General features: G+C 41.6%; 1 protein-coding gene across 5 annotated transcripts in view; it reads left to right on the top strand.

The window, feature by feature from the left end:
- LOC127003286 (zwei Ig domain protein zig-8-like) overlaps positions 1–14,102 on the top strand; it is a 151,193-nt gene extending 137,091 nt beyond the window's left edge. For all 5 annotated transcript variants that reach the window (XM_050869753.1, XM_050869748.1, XM_050869749.1 and 2 more), the window contains 4 exons: positions 1,282–1,416; positions 6,899–7,032; positions 9,081–9,157; positions 12,758–14,102. In XM_050869753.1, the coding sequence (XP_050725710.1) occupies positions 1,282–1,416; positions 6,899–7,032; positions 9,081–9,157; positions 12,758–12,915 (504 nt within the window). In that variant the 3' untranslated portion in view covers positions 12,916–14,102. The remainder of the gene's footprint in view (positions 1–1,281; positions 1,417–6,898; positions 7,033–9,080; positions 9,158–12,757) is intronic.
- The last annotated feature ends 3,871 nt before the right edge of the window (positions 14,103–17,973 follow it).

Here is a 17,973-nt window from a genome sequence, read left to right on the forward strand (position 1 = left end):
ACAAACACTTCCAAACCCTTTTTATAACAATGTAGCTCATCCAAAAAAGATGAAGAAAACGGAGATTGTGATTGACGTACAAAAGAGAAATACAGACCGACATACAAAGAGACAGACATACAGACAAACAAAGGCACAGATATAATGAGAGAAAGACATGAAAGTAAGTGGTATGATGAACAAAACAGAAGCATCACAACAGGACGACATAAACGAGAAAGTGCAAAGGAACGGAAAAACATCAAGACAGGGAGAAAAAGGGAGAAGAAGGGAAAGGTGAAAGAGGAGACAGTCAGCAGCAGGAGAGGGTTCTTAAATGCACTTGTTCACTAATTGTATTGTTTGGTCGCTCCCTGTCTCCCCTCTTTGTCCCGGGCGTTACTTGAACTAGCGAAGGAAAAAAACGAGGAAGTGACGCAAGTAAGAGAGAGTCAAGGAGGGAGGGAGACAATATGTAGGGCGGAGAAGGAGGAACACGAAGAGAGACCCCGAGTGAAGGAGCGAGAAGATTGGACGGAGGATGAAGAGGGAATCAAGCACGTGGGGGAGAAAGAAGGGAAAGAGGGAAAAAATAGCTCTGCGAGAGAAGAATGTAAAGTGAAGGTGGTCGATGGGGGAATGGGTCAGGATATGGAAACAAGAGGAAGGAAAGATTTGAAAGATTGCAAAAAATAAAGGAAATCGGTGTGTAAAAAAAAAGATATGACACCAGAGATGGGAATAAAAATAAAAAGAAAATGGAGAAAAAGAAAGAAATGTAGCGAGCCATAGAAACAAAAGAACGGCGTATATGGGAATGGAGAATGGGCAGGAAAGAAATAGAAGAAACAACGAATACACTGTGAAAATAGAGATAATAACGTAACGAACAGAAAAGAAACATGAGATAAACGGGAAAAGAAAAGGGAAAGAAAATAAAGGAGATAACAGAGAACACAGATGAAATGGAGAAAGGGAGGGAAAAAAAGGAGGTAAAAAAAGGAGTATAAATGGAAAATGAATAATAGGAAGGAAAGACAGGACACACGAGTTATGGAGTGAGGAAAGGGGAGAGAGGAAAGAAAGGAAGGAAGGAAGGACTAGACTACACCCCAACGCTGTATCTCTATATATATTCTTCTTCCTACACGCGAATGTACAAACAGACGAAAGGGAGGAGGAGGAGGAGGAGGAGGAGGAGGAATAAGAAAAAAATGAAAGCCAAACCACTACCATGTCTATTTTTTCTTTGTTTCCGCTCACAGATGTCTACATGTACGTTTCTCTCTCTCCCTCCCACAGATGTACACGCAGACGGGGGTGTTGTCGCAGTTCGTCAACCTGCACGTACACACGCCCCACGCTGCCATCCTCGGCCCCCAGGAGCTACACGTGCAGGAAGGGGACTCCATCACCCTTGTGTGCATCATCCAACAGGTGTGTATGTGTACCTGTGTGTGTGCGTGCGTTTTTTGTGTGTGTATAAGTGAGCTCATACCTGCCTGTGTGTGTGTATGTGTGTGTGTGTGTGTGTGTGTGTGTGTGTGTGTGTGTGTGTGTGTGTGTCTTACCTGTGTGTGTATATATACCTGTTTGAGAGCGTACATATGTGTGCCACTACCTGTGTATGTATATATATCTGTGTGTGTGTGAGCCTACGTTTTTGTGTATGTGTGTCTACTAGTGTCTATCAGTGTGTGTGTGTGTGTGTGTGTAGTTGTGTATATACCTGTCTGTGAGCGTACGTGTGCGTGTATCTACCTGTGACTTTTTACCTGTGTGTGGGAAGGGTATGCAGGTTTGTGTGGGATGCAGTGTACAATATCTGAAAGTGAAGGAAGGCAGAAAGAGGGATTTAAAAGAAGAGGTCCAGGAATGGGTGGCAAATAGCGTAAGTGGGAGGGCAGACTTAAAAAGATTAGGGCCAAGAGGATGATGGTGAGTGGACGACATGCGAGAGAAGATGAGGAGCGGCTATGTGACGCAAGCTGAAATAAGACGGAAATGAAGAAAGGAATTAATGACAAGAAATGTGTGAAAGGAATGAGTGGAAAGAAAGAGAAGGAAGACGCGGAGGAGGAGAAGGAGGTGGTTGCAAAAGAGGTAATTTGAAGAGACGCTGTCACGGAAATGAAAAAAAAAATAGGAATAAAGAAAAGTAATGTAAGACGTTTGGAGAACTACGAAGAGGGTAAAGAAAGGAAAGAAAATAAGGGAATAAAACAGAAGAGAAGACGTGACAGGAAGAAGGTAGGAAAGGAACAACCAAAAGAGGGAGAAAATGAAAATAGAAGGTAGAGAAAAAGGAACATAAAACATAAAACCGGACAAAAAAGTAAATAAAAATGACAAAAAGAAAATACGAAAAGGGATGAAAGGGATATACAAAGAAAAAGGAAAAAGGAGAAAATATATTTAAAAAAAGTAAAGGAAGGTACAAAAGAGTGGGAGGTGTGGGAGCGGCCTCTGAAATCCCGTTATCCCGACAAACCTTATGCAAATGAAATCAAGTGACGGATTCTTATTTTTCTGTTTTGATTCGGTCAGTTCGGTCAGTTCTCTCTCTCTCTCTCTCTCTCTCTCTCTCTCTCTCTCTCTCTCTCTCTCTCTCTCTCTCTCCCCACGCATTCCTCCCCAGCATCTTCCCACGTTCTGCCCACTCTGCCTCCCCGCCCCTCCCTTCCTTTCCTTTCCTTTATATTCCCCTCCCTTCCCTTTCCTTTCCCTGTCTTGCCTTCGTCTCCCTGCTCTGAACTGCCCATCCCTTTCCTTCCCCTTCATTTCCTCCCCTTTCCGTTCGTATCCTTTTTTTTTCTGTCACTTTCCTTCATTTCATTACTTCTACCTCTGTTATCATTCTTTTATCTTTAGTATCTTTCCTTACCCTTCATCTTTTTTTCCCATCCACAAGAGACTTTCTATCTCCTTTCCTCTCTTCCCTTTTCTTCCCTTCCTCATCATATCGTACCTTATCTCACATTACCTTCTCCTTCCTTTCATTCCTCTTCCCCACTCTTCCTTTCTCTTCCCTTCCCTTTTCCTATCTTCACTCTTTTTTTCTTATCCTCCTCTGCTTTCCAGCCTCATCTCTTCTCTGTTCTTCTCTTTCCTTCACCTTCCCTCTTCGCTCTTCCTTTCTCTCTCCCTTCTTCCTCCTCCTCATCCCCCTTTTTCTTGCATTATAAAGTCATCGAGACATATTAGGAAGATGTGTATTTACCGCACCGTCAAGAGTATTATCATTCTTAATATTTTTTTTACGTCACAGTGAGGGAGTCTTAAGAGGCAAAAAGGCAAGACATGGGACACAACTTACGAAGAAAATAAGTAATGATAAATAAATAAACGGAAGATGGTTGTTTAATATAGCTGGTAACGCAGGTTAATTATTATGTAACTACTACCGCTGCTACTACTACTACTACTACTACTACTACTACTACTACTACTGCTGCTGCTGCCTCTGCTATCCCAATATTTCTTGTAGTAGCGAAAAAAGAAAAAAAAACTAACATCAACCACATCATGATTAAAAAAAATGTTTCGTTTCCTGCACACGTGGCTGCCCCCAGGTGAGCTACGCCCCCCATCCCCACCGCGGCCGTTCACCTTTTCCATAGGTTGCGTTATTCATGGCCTGCCTTTGGACTCCCTCTGGCAGCATAGGCGACGTGAAGGTCAACGTGTATTTCGACGATTTATATTTTACGAGATTACACCTTTTTTATTTACGTTTGCTGATTCACTTACCTATCAACCTATCTGTTTTATTCACGATTACCTTACCTATTCATCCAACTGTCGATCCGTCCAACGTCTTTCTTTTAACCCACTACCTACCTGTTACTTCATATATCTACCCGTTTACTTGTTCATCCATATCTATCTATCTATCTATGTATCAGTGTATCCATCTATATATCTCTGTTTATCTTTCTAGTCTTGCCTGGTATTTTGTATCGGAGCCTGTACCTACTTAACTACAAGCATACACACACCTAGCGCACACACACACACACACACACACACACACACACACGTACATCTACCCTCGCCACTATACACACACAATTCATTTTTGCTTTATCTATATATTGTTCGGTTCTGTCATTCTGCTCTTTCCTAACCCTCCACCCACACACCCACACGTACACACACACACACACACACACACACACACACACACACACACACACACACACACACACACACACACACACACACACACACACACACACACACGGAGGAGCGCTTCAAGCAGACCTCGTCACACTCACGGATCGATACAACTCGTTACATAAAAGATGGGAGCATAACATACGTGTGTGGAGGCGATGGGCGGGAGGGAGAGCATTGGCTGTCGATGTCATGGTATTTGAACTTTTTTTTATTAACTTCCAATATAAGAAAAGCGATCGTGTTGAAACATTTAAATCTCAATGGCGTGCATATTGTTTCTTCCTTCTCCTCCTCCTCCTCCTCTTCATCGTCCTTTCTATGACTTAAGCCCATGCTCTATTACGACTACTGTTTATTATGCACTTCCTCCTCCTTCACGTTCTCCTCCTCCTCCTCCCCCTCCTCCTTGTCGTTCCTTAAATGCTGTCACTCTCTGTCCTTCTCTTCCTACCTATTTTACTCTTCCTTCTCTTTCTCTTTCTCCTTCCTCATTAGTAATACAAATTCTATTAACCTTTTTAGGAGTACTCGTGTTTACTTAAGACCTTCTTCCTGACCTTTCATTCCAATTAAAAAGTGATTAAAATTTTTGCCTTCTGTCTTTCCTTCATTAATGCTGTATTCCTTCCACATGCCTGTCCGCACTGCCCTCCTTCTCCTCCTCCTCCTCCTCCTCCTCCTCCTCCTACTACTACTACTACTACTACTACTACTACTACTACTACAACTAATACTACTACTGCCATTATTCAACATTTCCGCTCTTCATCCTCCATCACCACTAAACCTGCATCATCATCATCATCATCATCATCACCGCCACCACTACCATCATCACTACTGAACCTACAACCATCATCATTTCCTTATCTCCCCACCATCACATCTCACGACCGCCACAACAAACGAATACCTTAGCACCGTACACAACAATACTTCACCACCACAATCATCACAACAATCACCACAGAAGCATACACCGGAACCTTTTTTTTCACATATACATACATACATACACACATACATACATACATAGACACACTCGTACATGTATAAATATATGTAAATACTAATGCCTACGCACATACAATATCAACAAACACAAAAGAATACCAGAAACTTCGCTCCCCCGTCTGTCTATGCAACACAAACACGTATACAAACACATTCACGCACACGTACATAAACAAACACACACACGAACGGAGGCAGACAAACAAACCGTATTACCAAACAACAAGCGAACATCATTTCACTTGCATCATAAAAAACTTTAAAAAATATATAATGAAAACATCAGAAAAACACGACATATAGGAGATAAATATAAAACAAACGTGTGTATATATTTGTGTGTTGCGTCTTTTCCACTCTTTTCCTTATTTATCTTTCTTTAATTCCGTTCTTTTCATTCTTCCTCTCCCTCTCTCTCACAATTCCTAGATTTTCTTTATTTAAGGGATTCCAGCTTCCTCTATTCATTTTCTGGCCCTGTCAATCCCTTTCTCTCTTTAAGTTGAATTTTTCTTTTCCCCTCCTTTTTTCCCCCGTACATTCATCCCTATATTGACCCCACATAAAAAAAGTTCTTCCTTCCTCTCCCCGACCTATCTTAATGGTAACAAACTCGATCTTTCGGCCACAAGAAAGCGAAACCTCCCATCTTCACTATAATTAATCTTCCCTTCCCTTTTCCTTCTCTCTCTCTCTCTCTCTCTCTCTCTCTCTCTCTCTCTCTCTCTCTCTCTCTCTCTCTCTCTCTCTCTCTCTCTCTCTCTCTCTCTCTCTCTCTCTCTCTCTCTCTCTCTCTCTCTCTCTCACACACACTCTTTAGAACATTATTTTTTATTCAGATCTACGTAAAATCGAACCTCTTTCCTTCTAGTCCAGCCCACACTGCATAGCTTGGTTTACCGCCACACGAAAGCAAATACTCCAATCTCACTCACTCTCACTCTCCTTAGCCTCCCGCACCAAGGCCGTTCACTCCACGTTTACCCAGGGAAAGGCTACTCACTCCCCCCCACCTCTCTCTCCTCGCCTCCGTGTGCAAGGAACTATCCACTCTCTCTCCTTTTCCAAGCCATTACAAGTTTTACTCACACGGAAGCTAACTCTCTCGCTCTCTCTCTCTCTCTCTCTCTCTCTCTCTCTCTCTCTCTCTCTCTCTCTCTGTCACTGTCTTTCGTCAAAGTTTGAACTCTCCCAGCAGTGAATCACGGCAGCGAATAAGCGAACAAAATGATGAATTTTCATATCAGAATCTTCTACTAAAAAAAAAAAGTAGTTCTATACAAATGATACAATAATCCCATTCATCAATAGCTTAGTCAAACCTCGAACATGCGATGAACTTTGGTTTCTCCACCATGCCAAGGACTTTGATAAATCAGAAGATACTGGATAACAAAATATATCTTTCCTGTGCAATGATACATTTTGACAAACGGCCTCTGACAGAAACCGATCGAATGCAATAATACTGAAGAATTTACAAAGGAGGATTCACCAAAAAAGGTGTTGTACGAGAATGTAATATGCTCCGGCCTTCAGTGGCTCACTGTAGGGTGTAGGACGACGGGTTTATTTTACTTAGCCTTAAAACACGTCATCGAATAAAAAAGAATAAGGGTTGTGTGGTCTGATCACGCTTGTGTCTATGTAACGCCCTCCCAGACTATGCCAGGCCAGTCTAATCCCCACGGAAGTTGACTCCCTCTCTCCTCCCCCTCCCCCCCAGAGCAAGCCCGCCTTCGTGTTCTGGTACCACGGCGAGGGGATGGTCAACTACGACGACACGCGGCACCGCCTTGACGTGAACACCCAGGCGGAAGGCACCAAGACGCAGTCACGGCTCACCATCACGGACGCCAGGTGAGTAGTGGACGCAAGGACATTAACATAATATATAAGAAAATGCCGGTATACATATACTTGTGCACAAATACACATATAAATGCATACAGACATTCATGCATACATACATTGGAACATATAGGAAAGCACCCTAAGGCAAAAGGCTCACAGTGATGAATGGAATGTGATATCCAAGCAAACACAAACAAACACGGTCACACACACACACACACACACACACACACACACACACACACACACACACACACACACACACACACACACACACACACACACACACACACACACACACACACACATGTTCAGAAGCACGCACATACACACAGACAGCAACACACAGGTAAAGTTAGTAGTCATGGCACAGGAAAACCTCACCAGCTCCGGATGCCAGGTAGGACAAAAAAAAAAAGACATGCACACACAGGTTTTTTTTATCGGGGACGCTAGCGCAGCCACACACACACACACACACACACACACACACACACACACACACACACACACACACACACATATACACACACATGCATATATACACACACACACACACACACACACACACACACACATCTACCATACCCTCTCCACACACACACACAAACGAAACAAATACGCAGAAACATATATCACCACAGACGAAGGGCATCAACACAAGGGAAGGAAAAATAGATATGCTCACACTGGTACGTGGATTCGTGGTCTATATATAAGGTGAGACACACATAAAAAAAAAAAAATAACTGATACTCAGAAATGCAAATAAACAGAGACGCAGGATATCAACACAAGGGAGGCAAAAACAGACATGCATTCATATATGTAAGGAAATACATACAAAGCCAGACACATACAAACACGAACACCCAGGAATATATAAGCAATGAGATGGGGTTGGAAGTATTAATTTGTCATTTCAGAGAGAGAGACACTCTTGAGAGAGAGAGAGAGAGAGAGAGAGAGAGAGAGAGAGAGAGAGAGAGAGAGAGAGAGAGAGAGAGAGAGAGAGAGAGAGAGAGAGAGAGAGAGAGAGAGAGAGAGAGAGAGAATCATTATACATTAAAATTCAGTTTCATTTATTTTCATGGTATGTCCAGTAAAATTAAATTCTTGTACACATAAATATTTGATTTTCTATCCTCGGAAAAATATTACTCTCCAACTCTCTCTCTCTCTCTCTCTCTCTCTCTCATCCCCTTCCACTTATCATGCTAACGTGATAATCTCTGGTGTAATTTGTATAATTTGTTTAACTTTAATTCATCACCATAATCAGTTCTTTAGTCAAACAATTAATTATTCCCTTATTAAGTATCCATAACGCTATTACTCAGGCACAGCGTTAAGGAATATTGTTAAGAAGACGCTTTGTTCTTTCTCCTTCGTACTTTTCCGTCCTGTCTTCATTCATCGTCTCAGAATGGGTTTCGATTCTCTTTCATTGGTTTCGCTCCTGTGTTTTTATCTTCCTAACTCTAATTGTGTCCTTGTTTTGTGTGTTCCATGCATAAATAATTGAGTGTTCCCTTCCCCCATATCTTCGCATTTTTCTGTTACCATCGTTACGCTTCTCCTCCTCCTCCTCCTCCTCCTCCTCCTCCTCCTCCTCCTCCTCCTCCTCCTCCTCCTCCTCCTCGTCGTCATAATCTTTCTGCTCTTACTTTTCCTCCTTTTTCTGACCTCTTGTTCTTATTTCTTTATTAATTTTTACTCCTTACCCTCCTCCACGTCTTGTTTTCCTTCCCCTTTGCCATATTTTAATTGTTGTTATCATTAAACTATCAATAACGACTATAATAATATCCCGTGTTCATGAGTACATACACAAATACCCACATACCCTCCCAGACACACTCCTACACTCACACACCCACACACAAACGCAACACCCCGAAACACACACACACACACACACACACACACACACACACACACACACACACACACACACACACACACGCTAACTCATGCAATATCACTAACACTCCGTTCCCTCCGTTCACACTCCAGCCTCCTTCACGTGTTTTTTTCTCTCTCTCCTCCCTCAGACACACGGACTCCGGAAATTACTCGTGCATCCCCCCCAACGTCGAGCCCGCCTACGTGCTGGTCTTCGTCACGGAAAGTAAGTAAAAAGATAGAGACATAGTTTGGTCTTCAGTGGGTAATATGAAGACCCAGAAGAGGTGTTGGAAATAGACACACACCTGGTAAATATGATGTGATCTTGAGCAGGTAAGAATAATTCCAGTCTTCCTGGTAAACATAATCTGCTTCTGAATAATTGAAAGTAAGCCCCAAAAATGGTGTTAAAAATAGACGTATTCCTGGTAAACATAATCTGATCCTGAACAGGTAAAGGTAAGTTAAAAATAGACATCCATCTGAAAAAAAGATTACCTTCTCCTAAATAGGTGAAAGTAACTATTATTATTATTATTATTATTATTATTATTATTATTATTATTATTATTATTATTATGATAAGCTACCAAAGCCTCCCTTCAGGGTGCAGGTACAATAAGTTGAACCACACAAAATACCAAAAGGAACTGGAGAAAAGCAAAGACAACGAATAGTTAAGAAACTGGCCAGTCAAAGCCAAAAGGAGGAAAAATAAAATTACTGTTTCAAAAAGACACTCACACGAGACTTAAATGTAGAAATGTCTGCAGAAAGGACAATCCCATTGGGTAACTTATTCCATAAACTTGTCAACGACGGAAGATAACATCGTAAGAATTGTGTCGTACAAAAATTCATAGGATTAAAAGAAAGATCGTTTTGACTAAGAGCAAACCTCGTGACCTGGAGTAAAAGGATGAGGCAAAGCATTGTGTAAGGGATGCCGATTATTCTTAAAAACTTTAAAGAAAATGCTAAGGGCACCAACTTGACGCCGATGATCAAGATCAAGTGCCGGAGAAATAGATTTAATTGAATTGATAGTTATGTCAAGTAACTTTAAATGGCAATTGGCAGCAGACATCCAAACAGGAGCACAATACTCAAAGTGGGACAAAATGAATGCATAAAAAGATTTCATTACAGTTGAGTCACAATCAAATATTTTGAATCACTTACGAAGGAAGCCTGTCTTCTGTGCATTAGTGGAAGACATGGAACGGATGTGCTTCTCAAATGTCAGTTTAGAATCAAGAGTGACTCCCAAAAGAGATGCTAAAAATACACACTGGTACATACCATCTGCCCTAAGTAAGTAGAAGTAAGAATAGGATATTATAAATATAGTCTGCTCCTGAATAGTTGAATGTAAGTCCCGAAAGAAATGGACATGGACCTGGGAAATATAATCTGATCCCCAGGAGTGAGCAAAAGGATCCCGATAGTTATAGAAACGAAAATGCCGCTCAACAGTGTGCCTGAAAAGGTAGAGGCTTCCCCAAAGATAAACAGAAGCAAGACCATTAATTAGAGAAGAAAAACACAGCTCACAGGAATATGTAGACCTGAACAAGAATACTGCACTGAATGTAGCTCTTAGAATTCCACCACAAAATAATGAGCTGAAATAGATCATAACGAAATAATATGTTGCTACTAAAAAAAAAAAATAAGTAGATTCGTCATGCTGGTGAGGTCTGAAGAATCGTATACTGGAATTATTAATGAGGCTCAGTTTTCAAAGGTCAGGAGTGAAGGTGTAAAATATTGTGGTATTGCGAAGGTGTTAAAAGACTTCCATGAATAAGGTATAATAGATTAGGATTGAGCGTGATCGACGAGTACGATTGTGGAGGTGTAGAAAAAAAAAGATTGATAGAACGCACAAAAAATGGATAGTGTTTAAAATAGTAGGGGATGTTAAAAACAAAAAGGAAAAAATGAAGTGTTAAATAAGCGCTAGTGAAACAGTAGCAGCAATTAATTCATTTATATGCAGAAAATGTGTGTCATGTTTGTGCAAGTAAAACGGACAGTACGTTATGTCGCAGGATTGAAATACAGTAAATAGTTTCTGTTACCAAAACAGTAGACGTAATTAACTTAACTCTGTAACAAAGAAAAAATATATAATGACAATCATTTAAAGTGAAAAATAACATGAATAGTGTTGCAAAAAAAAAAAATAATGACAACAAAAAACAGTGTTTGAAAAAATGCATGTTACTACGGATGTGGACAGTATTGAAAAAAATGGATTCTGTGCAAATATTAATAGTTACGTAACACGAGAGTGCTTATATAAGAGATAAAAAGAGTATAATGCTCAGACTAATTGAAAACGTATAATAATTAACATCAGTGGGTGATTAAAAACGTTAAATGCGACCATGTTAGTAGTGAAATACACACACACACACACACACACACACATGATTATCAGGTGGGCATTCATAGAAGAGATAAAAACGGGACAATCTCGGATGTGTTGGATAAACAATTTTCCATTTCGGTTTGCATTTATACAAATATAATTATGTCCGTAGTTAGCTTGTGCTAACATAAAAACGAGTCACACACACACACACACACACACACACACACACACACACACACACACACACACACACACACACACCAGGTAAAAACAACAGGTGGATTAAGAACGGTCACTCTATTATCGCGTTCAACAGGTAGGTATACAAAGCATTAGGTCACGGCTTATTAGTGTATGTACCTGTGCAATGTGTAGCCGTGTACAGAGCACCCGTGGACGCGACGGGACCCGTCTGGCATTCATCGGGGCGTTAAAACACTTCATATATGCATGAACTATGGTGAACACACACTGACATCCCCCCCACCGCCCTCCCCCGCTCACACACACACAGACAGGCAGACAGAGACAGACAGACACCCACACACCAGCCCTTCCCCCTCCTCTCACACACACCTGCAGGCCCTCCCCACACACACACACACACACACGCACGGTCGATGTTTTCCGTTTCTTTGTGTTTGATTTTTCATTATTCTTCCCTCGCAACGTTGTAACCTTTCCTCTCTCTCTCTCCCTCTCTTTCTCTGCTCCGCCGTGCAAAATGTCAAAGACCACTATTTTCGCGGTGGCCTGGTGGTGAAGTTTTTTTCTGTTTTCTCTTACGTTCGGTCTTTCCTTAATCTAAATTATATATGTAGCAAATTATCATATATGAAGAGAAAACCTGTGAGAACAAATGTAAAGTGAGATCTGATTTTTTATTCGTCAAAAAATATCGACTTTTTAAAATTTTATCCTAAACCAATTCTTTTTCGCATTTATCTTTTCTCTCATCATTCCGTATGGCGCATGTATAAAAATTAATATGAATATGTAGTCACACATATTTGGTTGATTCCGAGTGTTTTTTTTTATCTACTTTTCATTTCGCTTTTGCTCGTCCTAATATTTCTCGGAAATACATAAAAAAATCTAAATATTTAGTGAATGATATTTGGTTGCCTTGCTATTAGCATCTCTTTTTTGCTCTTTTCTCCTCCTCTTTCATTCTTTGTGCCATACCTTTTGTGATGAACAACACGCAAAAACACAGATCATTGGCCCCAAACACTCTTACACTAGTATTCAGAGGTAATTTCCTGCCCAATAATATGTATCAGTAAAACCACAACACAGATTAGATCGGAGGTACAAAATGGTCTCAGACAAGTTTCACGCCGTGAATGTCAGCGGGTGATTGACGCGTCCCGGGTACCGACTCACGCTCCTACTGAACCATCTTCCTCTCTCCCCTGTGTGTGCGTGTGTGTGTGTCTGCAGGAGGGGACACGGTGGCTGCGGTACAGAGACGCGGTCACTCCTCGGCCCAGCCTCTACTGTGCCCCGCCTTCTGGTCCTCGCCCTTCGCCTCCCACGCCACGCTGCTCCTCGCCGTGGTGGCCAGGGCAGTGTTCGCCCACCTCCTCCCCGCCAGATGATTTCCAGGCCTCGCAGCGCCGCCCACGAGGACAAACAACTAACAAACAACAGCTTTAGTGCCGCGTAGAGCTGAATGACTGTATAGTGGTGTGGGGTGTTATCATTGTTGTTATTATTATTATTATTATTATTATTATTATTATTATTATTATTATTATTATTATTATTATTATTATTATTATTATTATTATTATTATTATTATTGTGGTGATTATTATTATTAGGTGTCTGTGTTTACCTCCGTTGATAATACTGACGATAATGATAACAATGAATAATGATAATGGAGGCAGTGATGATGATAATGTGAGTAAGGCTGAGTGATGATGGTGTGAGACGGTGATGATAATAATGATGTGAATAAGGACGACGAAGATAATAATAGGAATAAGGCAAGACAAACAAAGACAACTATATATATATTACGTATGTGTTGTGTAGAGAGATAAACAAACAGACAAACAAACAAACAGAACAAGACAAATAAAATAACAGAAACCAAACGACAAGAAAACGTGAATATATATGTGTACGTTTTTATAATATGTGTGTGTGTATGTGTGTGTATGTACGCGTGAGAACCTGTGTGTGTATATATAAAACAAAAACATGACAATGAAAAAAATGAAAAAAAAAAACAAGAAATGGAGGAGGTATCGTCTATTCCATTTTCCGTTTCGTTTTACATATTCTATCCTTCCTTTACTTTTTTTTCCACACTATAAATATGACAGCATCGAGGAGCGGAGGGCTTCGGCGAGGTGGGTTACTGATATGTAAATGTGTTCACTGGCTTTGTGTCGAGTAGCTGGGGGAGGAGGAGGAGGAGGAGGAGGAGGAGGAAGACTTTGGTGGCCTCGTCTGCATAATATCGTTCTTGCCATTCCTCTCATGACCTCAGTGACTCCCCTTAGAAATCCCCCCCCCTTCTCTCTCTCTCTCTCTCTCTCTCTCTCTCTCTCTCTCTCTCTCTCTCTCTCTCTCTCTCTCTCTCTCTCTCTCTCTCTCTCTCTCTCTCTATCCGTCAGTCTGTATATCTATCAATCTCTATCTCTCTCTTTCTCACATTCACACACATACACACAAACACTCGGAAACACAGACATGAAAAAATACACACACACACACACACACACACACACACACACACACACACACACACACACACACACAGAAAAAAACATAATATCTAATAAAAAAATAACTTACAAACATTAAAAAGAAACATACAATCAATGAGGTCGTGTATATATCAGGCCAGGTAACTGAAAATCATTGTATAGATGTTCAAGAAGACTCAGCAGACAGGAAGGCTAACAAACAGACAAACTGACAGAAAATGAAAGACAGGACTGAAAATCGTACGGCAAAATAAGTTATCTGAGACTCAAATCTTTCCGGCTGATCACAACGAACGGAACACTTGATAATTACGCCGCAATTACCTCCACCTTTGTGTGTGCCGGTAAAATCCTTGAAGTCATAAACACACACAGGTTGCAACCCATATCAAAGGCCATTAGTTAATTAGGAACTCAGACACAACTTTTTTTCGGAGACAGAGAGAGAGGAGAGAGCAGCGACTTTACCTTTTTCGTTTTTTCCCCTTCTTTTTTGGCCTCTGTAAAGTGTTGGGTACTATGCTGGGAGCGTCGTTTTCTTTATCTTGCATTTTTTTATTTCACTGACGCTCTACTGTTTCGTATTTTTCAAGGTATACGAGACAGGTCGAGCGGATTGTGTAGAAGGGAGGATGAAAACGGACGTAACAATCTGCTTCGGTAAAGACAACAAAGGAAGGTGACAAAGAATCTTGTTGTTCTCTATCAACTGATGCTCTCTAATGTTCTTTATTACACACTTTTCAAGGTATAATGTGAGCCGTTCTTTCTCTTTTCTTTATCTGGGAAACCCATTTGTTCAGCCTGTTCGCATTTACCCTCTCTCTCATATTTCTACCAGTCAATCAGTTTGCCAGTCAGAACGGGAACAGTCAGTCAGACATTTAACTATATATCTGGCGTGTCTGTCAAGCGGTCAATTAGACAGTCCGCGAGTCAGTCACCCGGTACAATATCTATCTGGTATGTCTATCAGTCGGTTGCTTTGTCAATGTCACTAAATCGCCCACCAGACACGATAAATGGTTAGGTAATGGACTGATACTTCCACCTGTGTATACTGAAGCTACCTCCACTTAAACTATCACCCCTCCCTCACCTCCACCTCCACCACCGTGACCATTTCCACAACCTTCACCACAACGTCCATTTCAAACAATGTCCCCTTCTCTTCCATCTCCAATGCCGCTAACTCCTTCACTACCATCTTCATCTCTACCACCTCGCGTATACTGTTTACTGAAGCTACCTCCACTTAAACTATCACCCTCTCCTCCACCTCCACCACCACCACCTAATCCCCTTCCTCTATCACCGTGACCATTTCCACAACCTTCACCACAACGTCCATTTCAAACAATGTCCCCTTCTCTTCCATCTCCAATGCCGCTAACTCCTTCACTGCCATCTTCATCTCTACCACCTCCACCACCACCTCCACTTCAAACCTTCACCTTGACTACCTCTTCCATTTCCTCCACCACCACCACCACCTAATCCCCTTCCTCTACCACCGTGACCATTTCCACAACCTTCACCACAGCAACCATCTCAAACAGTGTCTCCTTCTCTTCCACCTCCAACGCCACTATCTCCTCCACTACCATCTTCATCTCTACCACCTCCACCACCACCTCCACTTCAAACCATCACCATAACTACCTCTTCCATTCCTCCACCAGCATCTCCATCTTTAGCAATTCCACCACCACCTCTATTTCAAACATCCCTTCCACCACCACTCCCTCCACCGCTACCACCATCGCCAGAGATTGGACTCGCCGCGAAAACAAAGGCGTTGGGAGTGATGAAGAGCGAGGAGCGAGTGGAACAAAACAGAGAGCGAGTGAAAGCAAGCAAGTGAGCGATTGAGGAGCGAGGAACGCGACCGACACCCAAAAGAGGAAGAAAGGAAAAACAGATAAATCTCAAAAGAAAAGGGAACGAGAAAATAAAAGAAAACAGGACGATGAAAAACAACAATGAAAGAAAAGAGTGATACTAATAGTTACCTCGGCCAAGTGTGCGTGTTTTTTTTACTGAGTGTGTGTGTGTGTGTGTGTGTGTGTGTGTGTGTGTGTGTGTGTGTGTGTGTGTGTGTGTGTGTGTGTTTCAACTGAGAGAAAAACAAAATAAAACCAATACATTCAACCATTTCGCGGCCTCTCTTCCCTCCCGACTACCTCGAAATTATCCCAAACTTGCAGAAAATAAATTTGAACCTAATAGCAAATTCTGGCAAACGTTTTTTTTTCTTTTCAATTTTAAAGGATAACAGAAAAATAACACACCGTCTGACCCTTTCACCGCTCCCTCCCTTCCTTCCCTCGTGTCCTCCAATTCACCGATACTTAAAGAGAAACTGAACCCTTGATATTTGTATGTGTATTTCCACGTATAGGAAACACACAATAACAGCAAACCACTTCCTCTTAACCCTTCCTCCCTTACATACATATTAACCGAACTCAGGAAAATGTAACTTCCATAAAACACGGCTAATTCCCAATCCCTATGGACGTTATTATTGTGTTTTGACTTAGGGGAACATAGAATAATACCTCCACCCCTCCAGGCTTCTCCGCTTCTCCACTCCGACTCCTTCCATATCCTCCTCAACTCAACGACAAGCAAACTCCCTAAAGTCCAGTTAGTCCCTCTTCCTTATGGACCGTTATGATGTTTTCACTTCAAGAAAAATAGAAAAATACGTAAAAAGATCCCTGTATTGCCCTCCTGGCCTCTCCATCCAGTCTCCTCCTTCCATATTCTCCCCAACTCAGCGAAAAGCAAACTTCCCTAAAGCCCGGTTAATCCTCATTCCCCGCGGACACAGCCGGCACAAACAACTGCATATGCTTCCCCCGCGTGTTTAGCAAATCCCCTAATCCTCAGGCATACACGCTCGTCCCCTCCGGCGGAACAAAAACATCACTATATCAACTTTTCCCCTCCAGAACCCAAGCGTCCGCCGCAAAAGGATTAAAACAGCATTTCCGTGGCCGACCGCGATAACAGAACGTATGAGAGAGAGAGAGATGAGAAGAGGGAGAGAGAGAGAAAGAGGGAAAGAGAGAGAGAGAGGGAAAGAGGTAAGATCTGTGCCAAGTGAAAGAGGTAAAGCGACGTGAAGGAAATGGAAGGAGATAAGAAAATGAGTGAATTCGGATGACTATTGGAAGGCTGAATTGAGAACGAAGGAATAAAGAGTGAAGTGGATGGAGGGAAAAAAATGGTGTGTGTGTGTGTGTGTGTGTGTGTGTGTGTGTGTGTTATGCGAGTATATTACATTATGCTGCGGATAAAGGAGCTCGATTCGTGTGTGGTGAACTTCAGGCGTCCAGCAGAACAAAAAAGAAGAGGGTGAAAGCTAATATGTCTGCCCTTTGAGTCCGATAAATAAATAAAAACTGGCCTATGAATCAGAACGTTTTGGAATCTTCTTTAAGCGAGACTCGTTTTTTTCGGCCGATGGAACATTTGAAAATCACAAACATTCGATCTCAATTTCTTACGGTCTGAAAAATTATTCGAAAATTCCCACGTGTTGATAACCTGACTGTCTTTGTTTTCCCGGAATTTAGAAAAGAATTAAATGTCATTATGAGGGACGGACCGGAGATGGAAGGCTGGTATTTACTCTTTCTACCTGGTGTGAAAGTGAGCACCTGTGAAGAGAAGCAGAACAAACAACTGTAATTCTGTTTTTCCGTAGCGATTAAAAAATAGAGGCGAGGCATTACGAGCGATGTGAGGAAGAGAAAGTTGTTGTTTGCCTGTATATTACTACCTGGTGTGTAAATTTAATGGTAAGGGGGTAAACTTTTTTATCACGACAGAGAAGACAGACCAGTAGGAAAAACATAAAAAAAAAGGAAGATAGGATGAATGAAAGAAAGCAAGAAAGTAAAATAAAATGAACGCAAAAAGGAACCT

Source organism: Eriocheir sinensis, chromosome 25 (assembly GCF_024679095.1).
Source record: "Eriocheir sinensis breed Jianghai 21 chromosome 25, ASM2467909v1, whole genome shotgun sequence".
NCBI lineage: Eukaryota > Metazoa > Arthropoda > Malacostraca > Decapoda > Varunidae > Eriocheir > Eriocheir sinensis.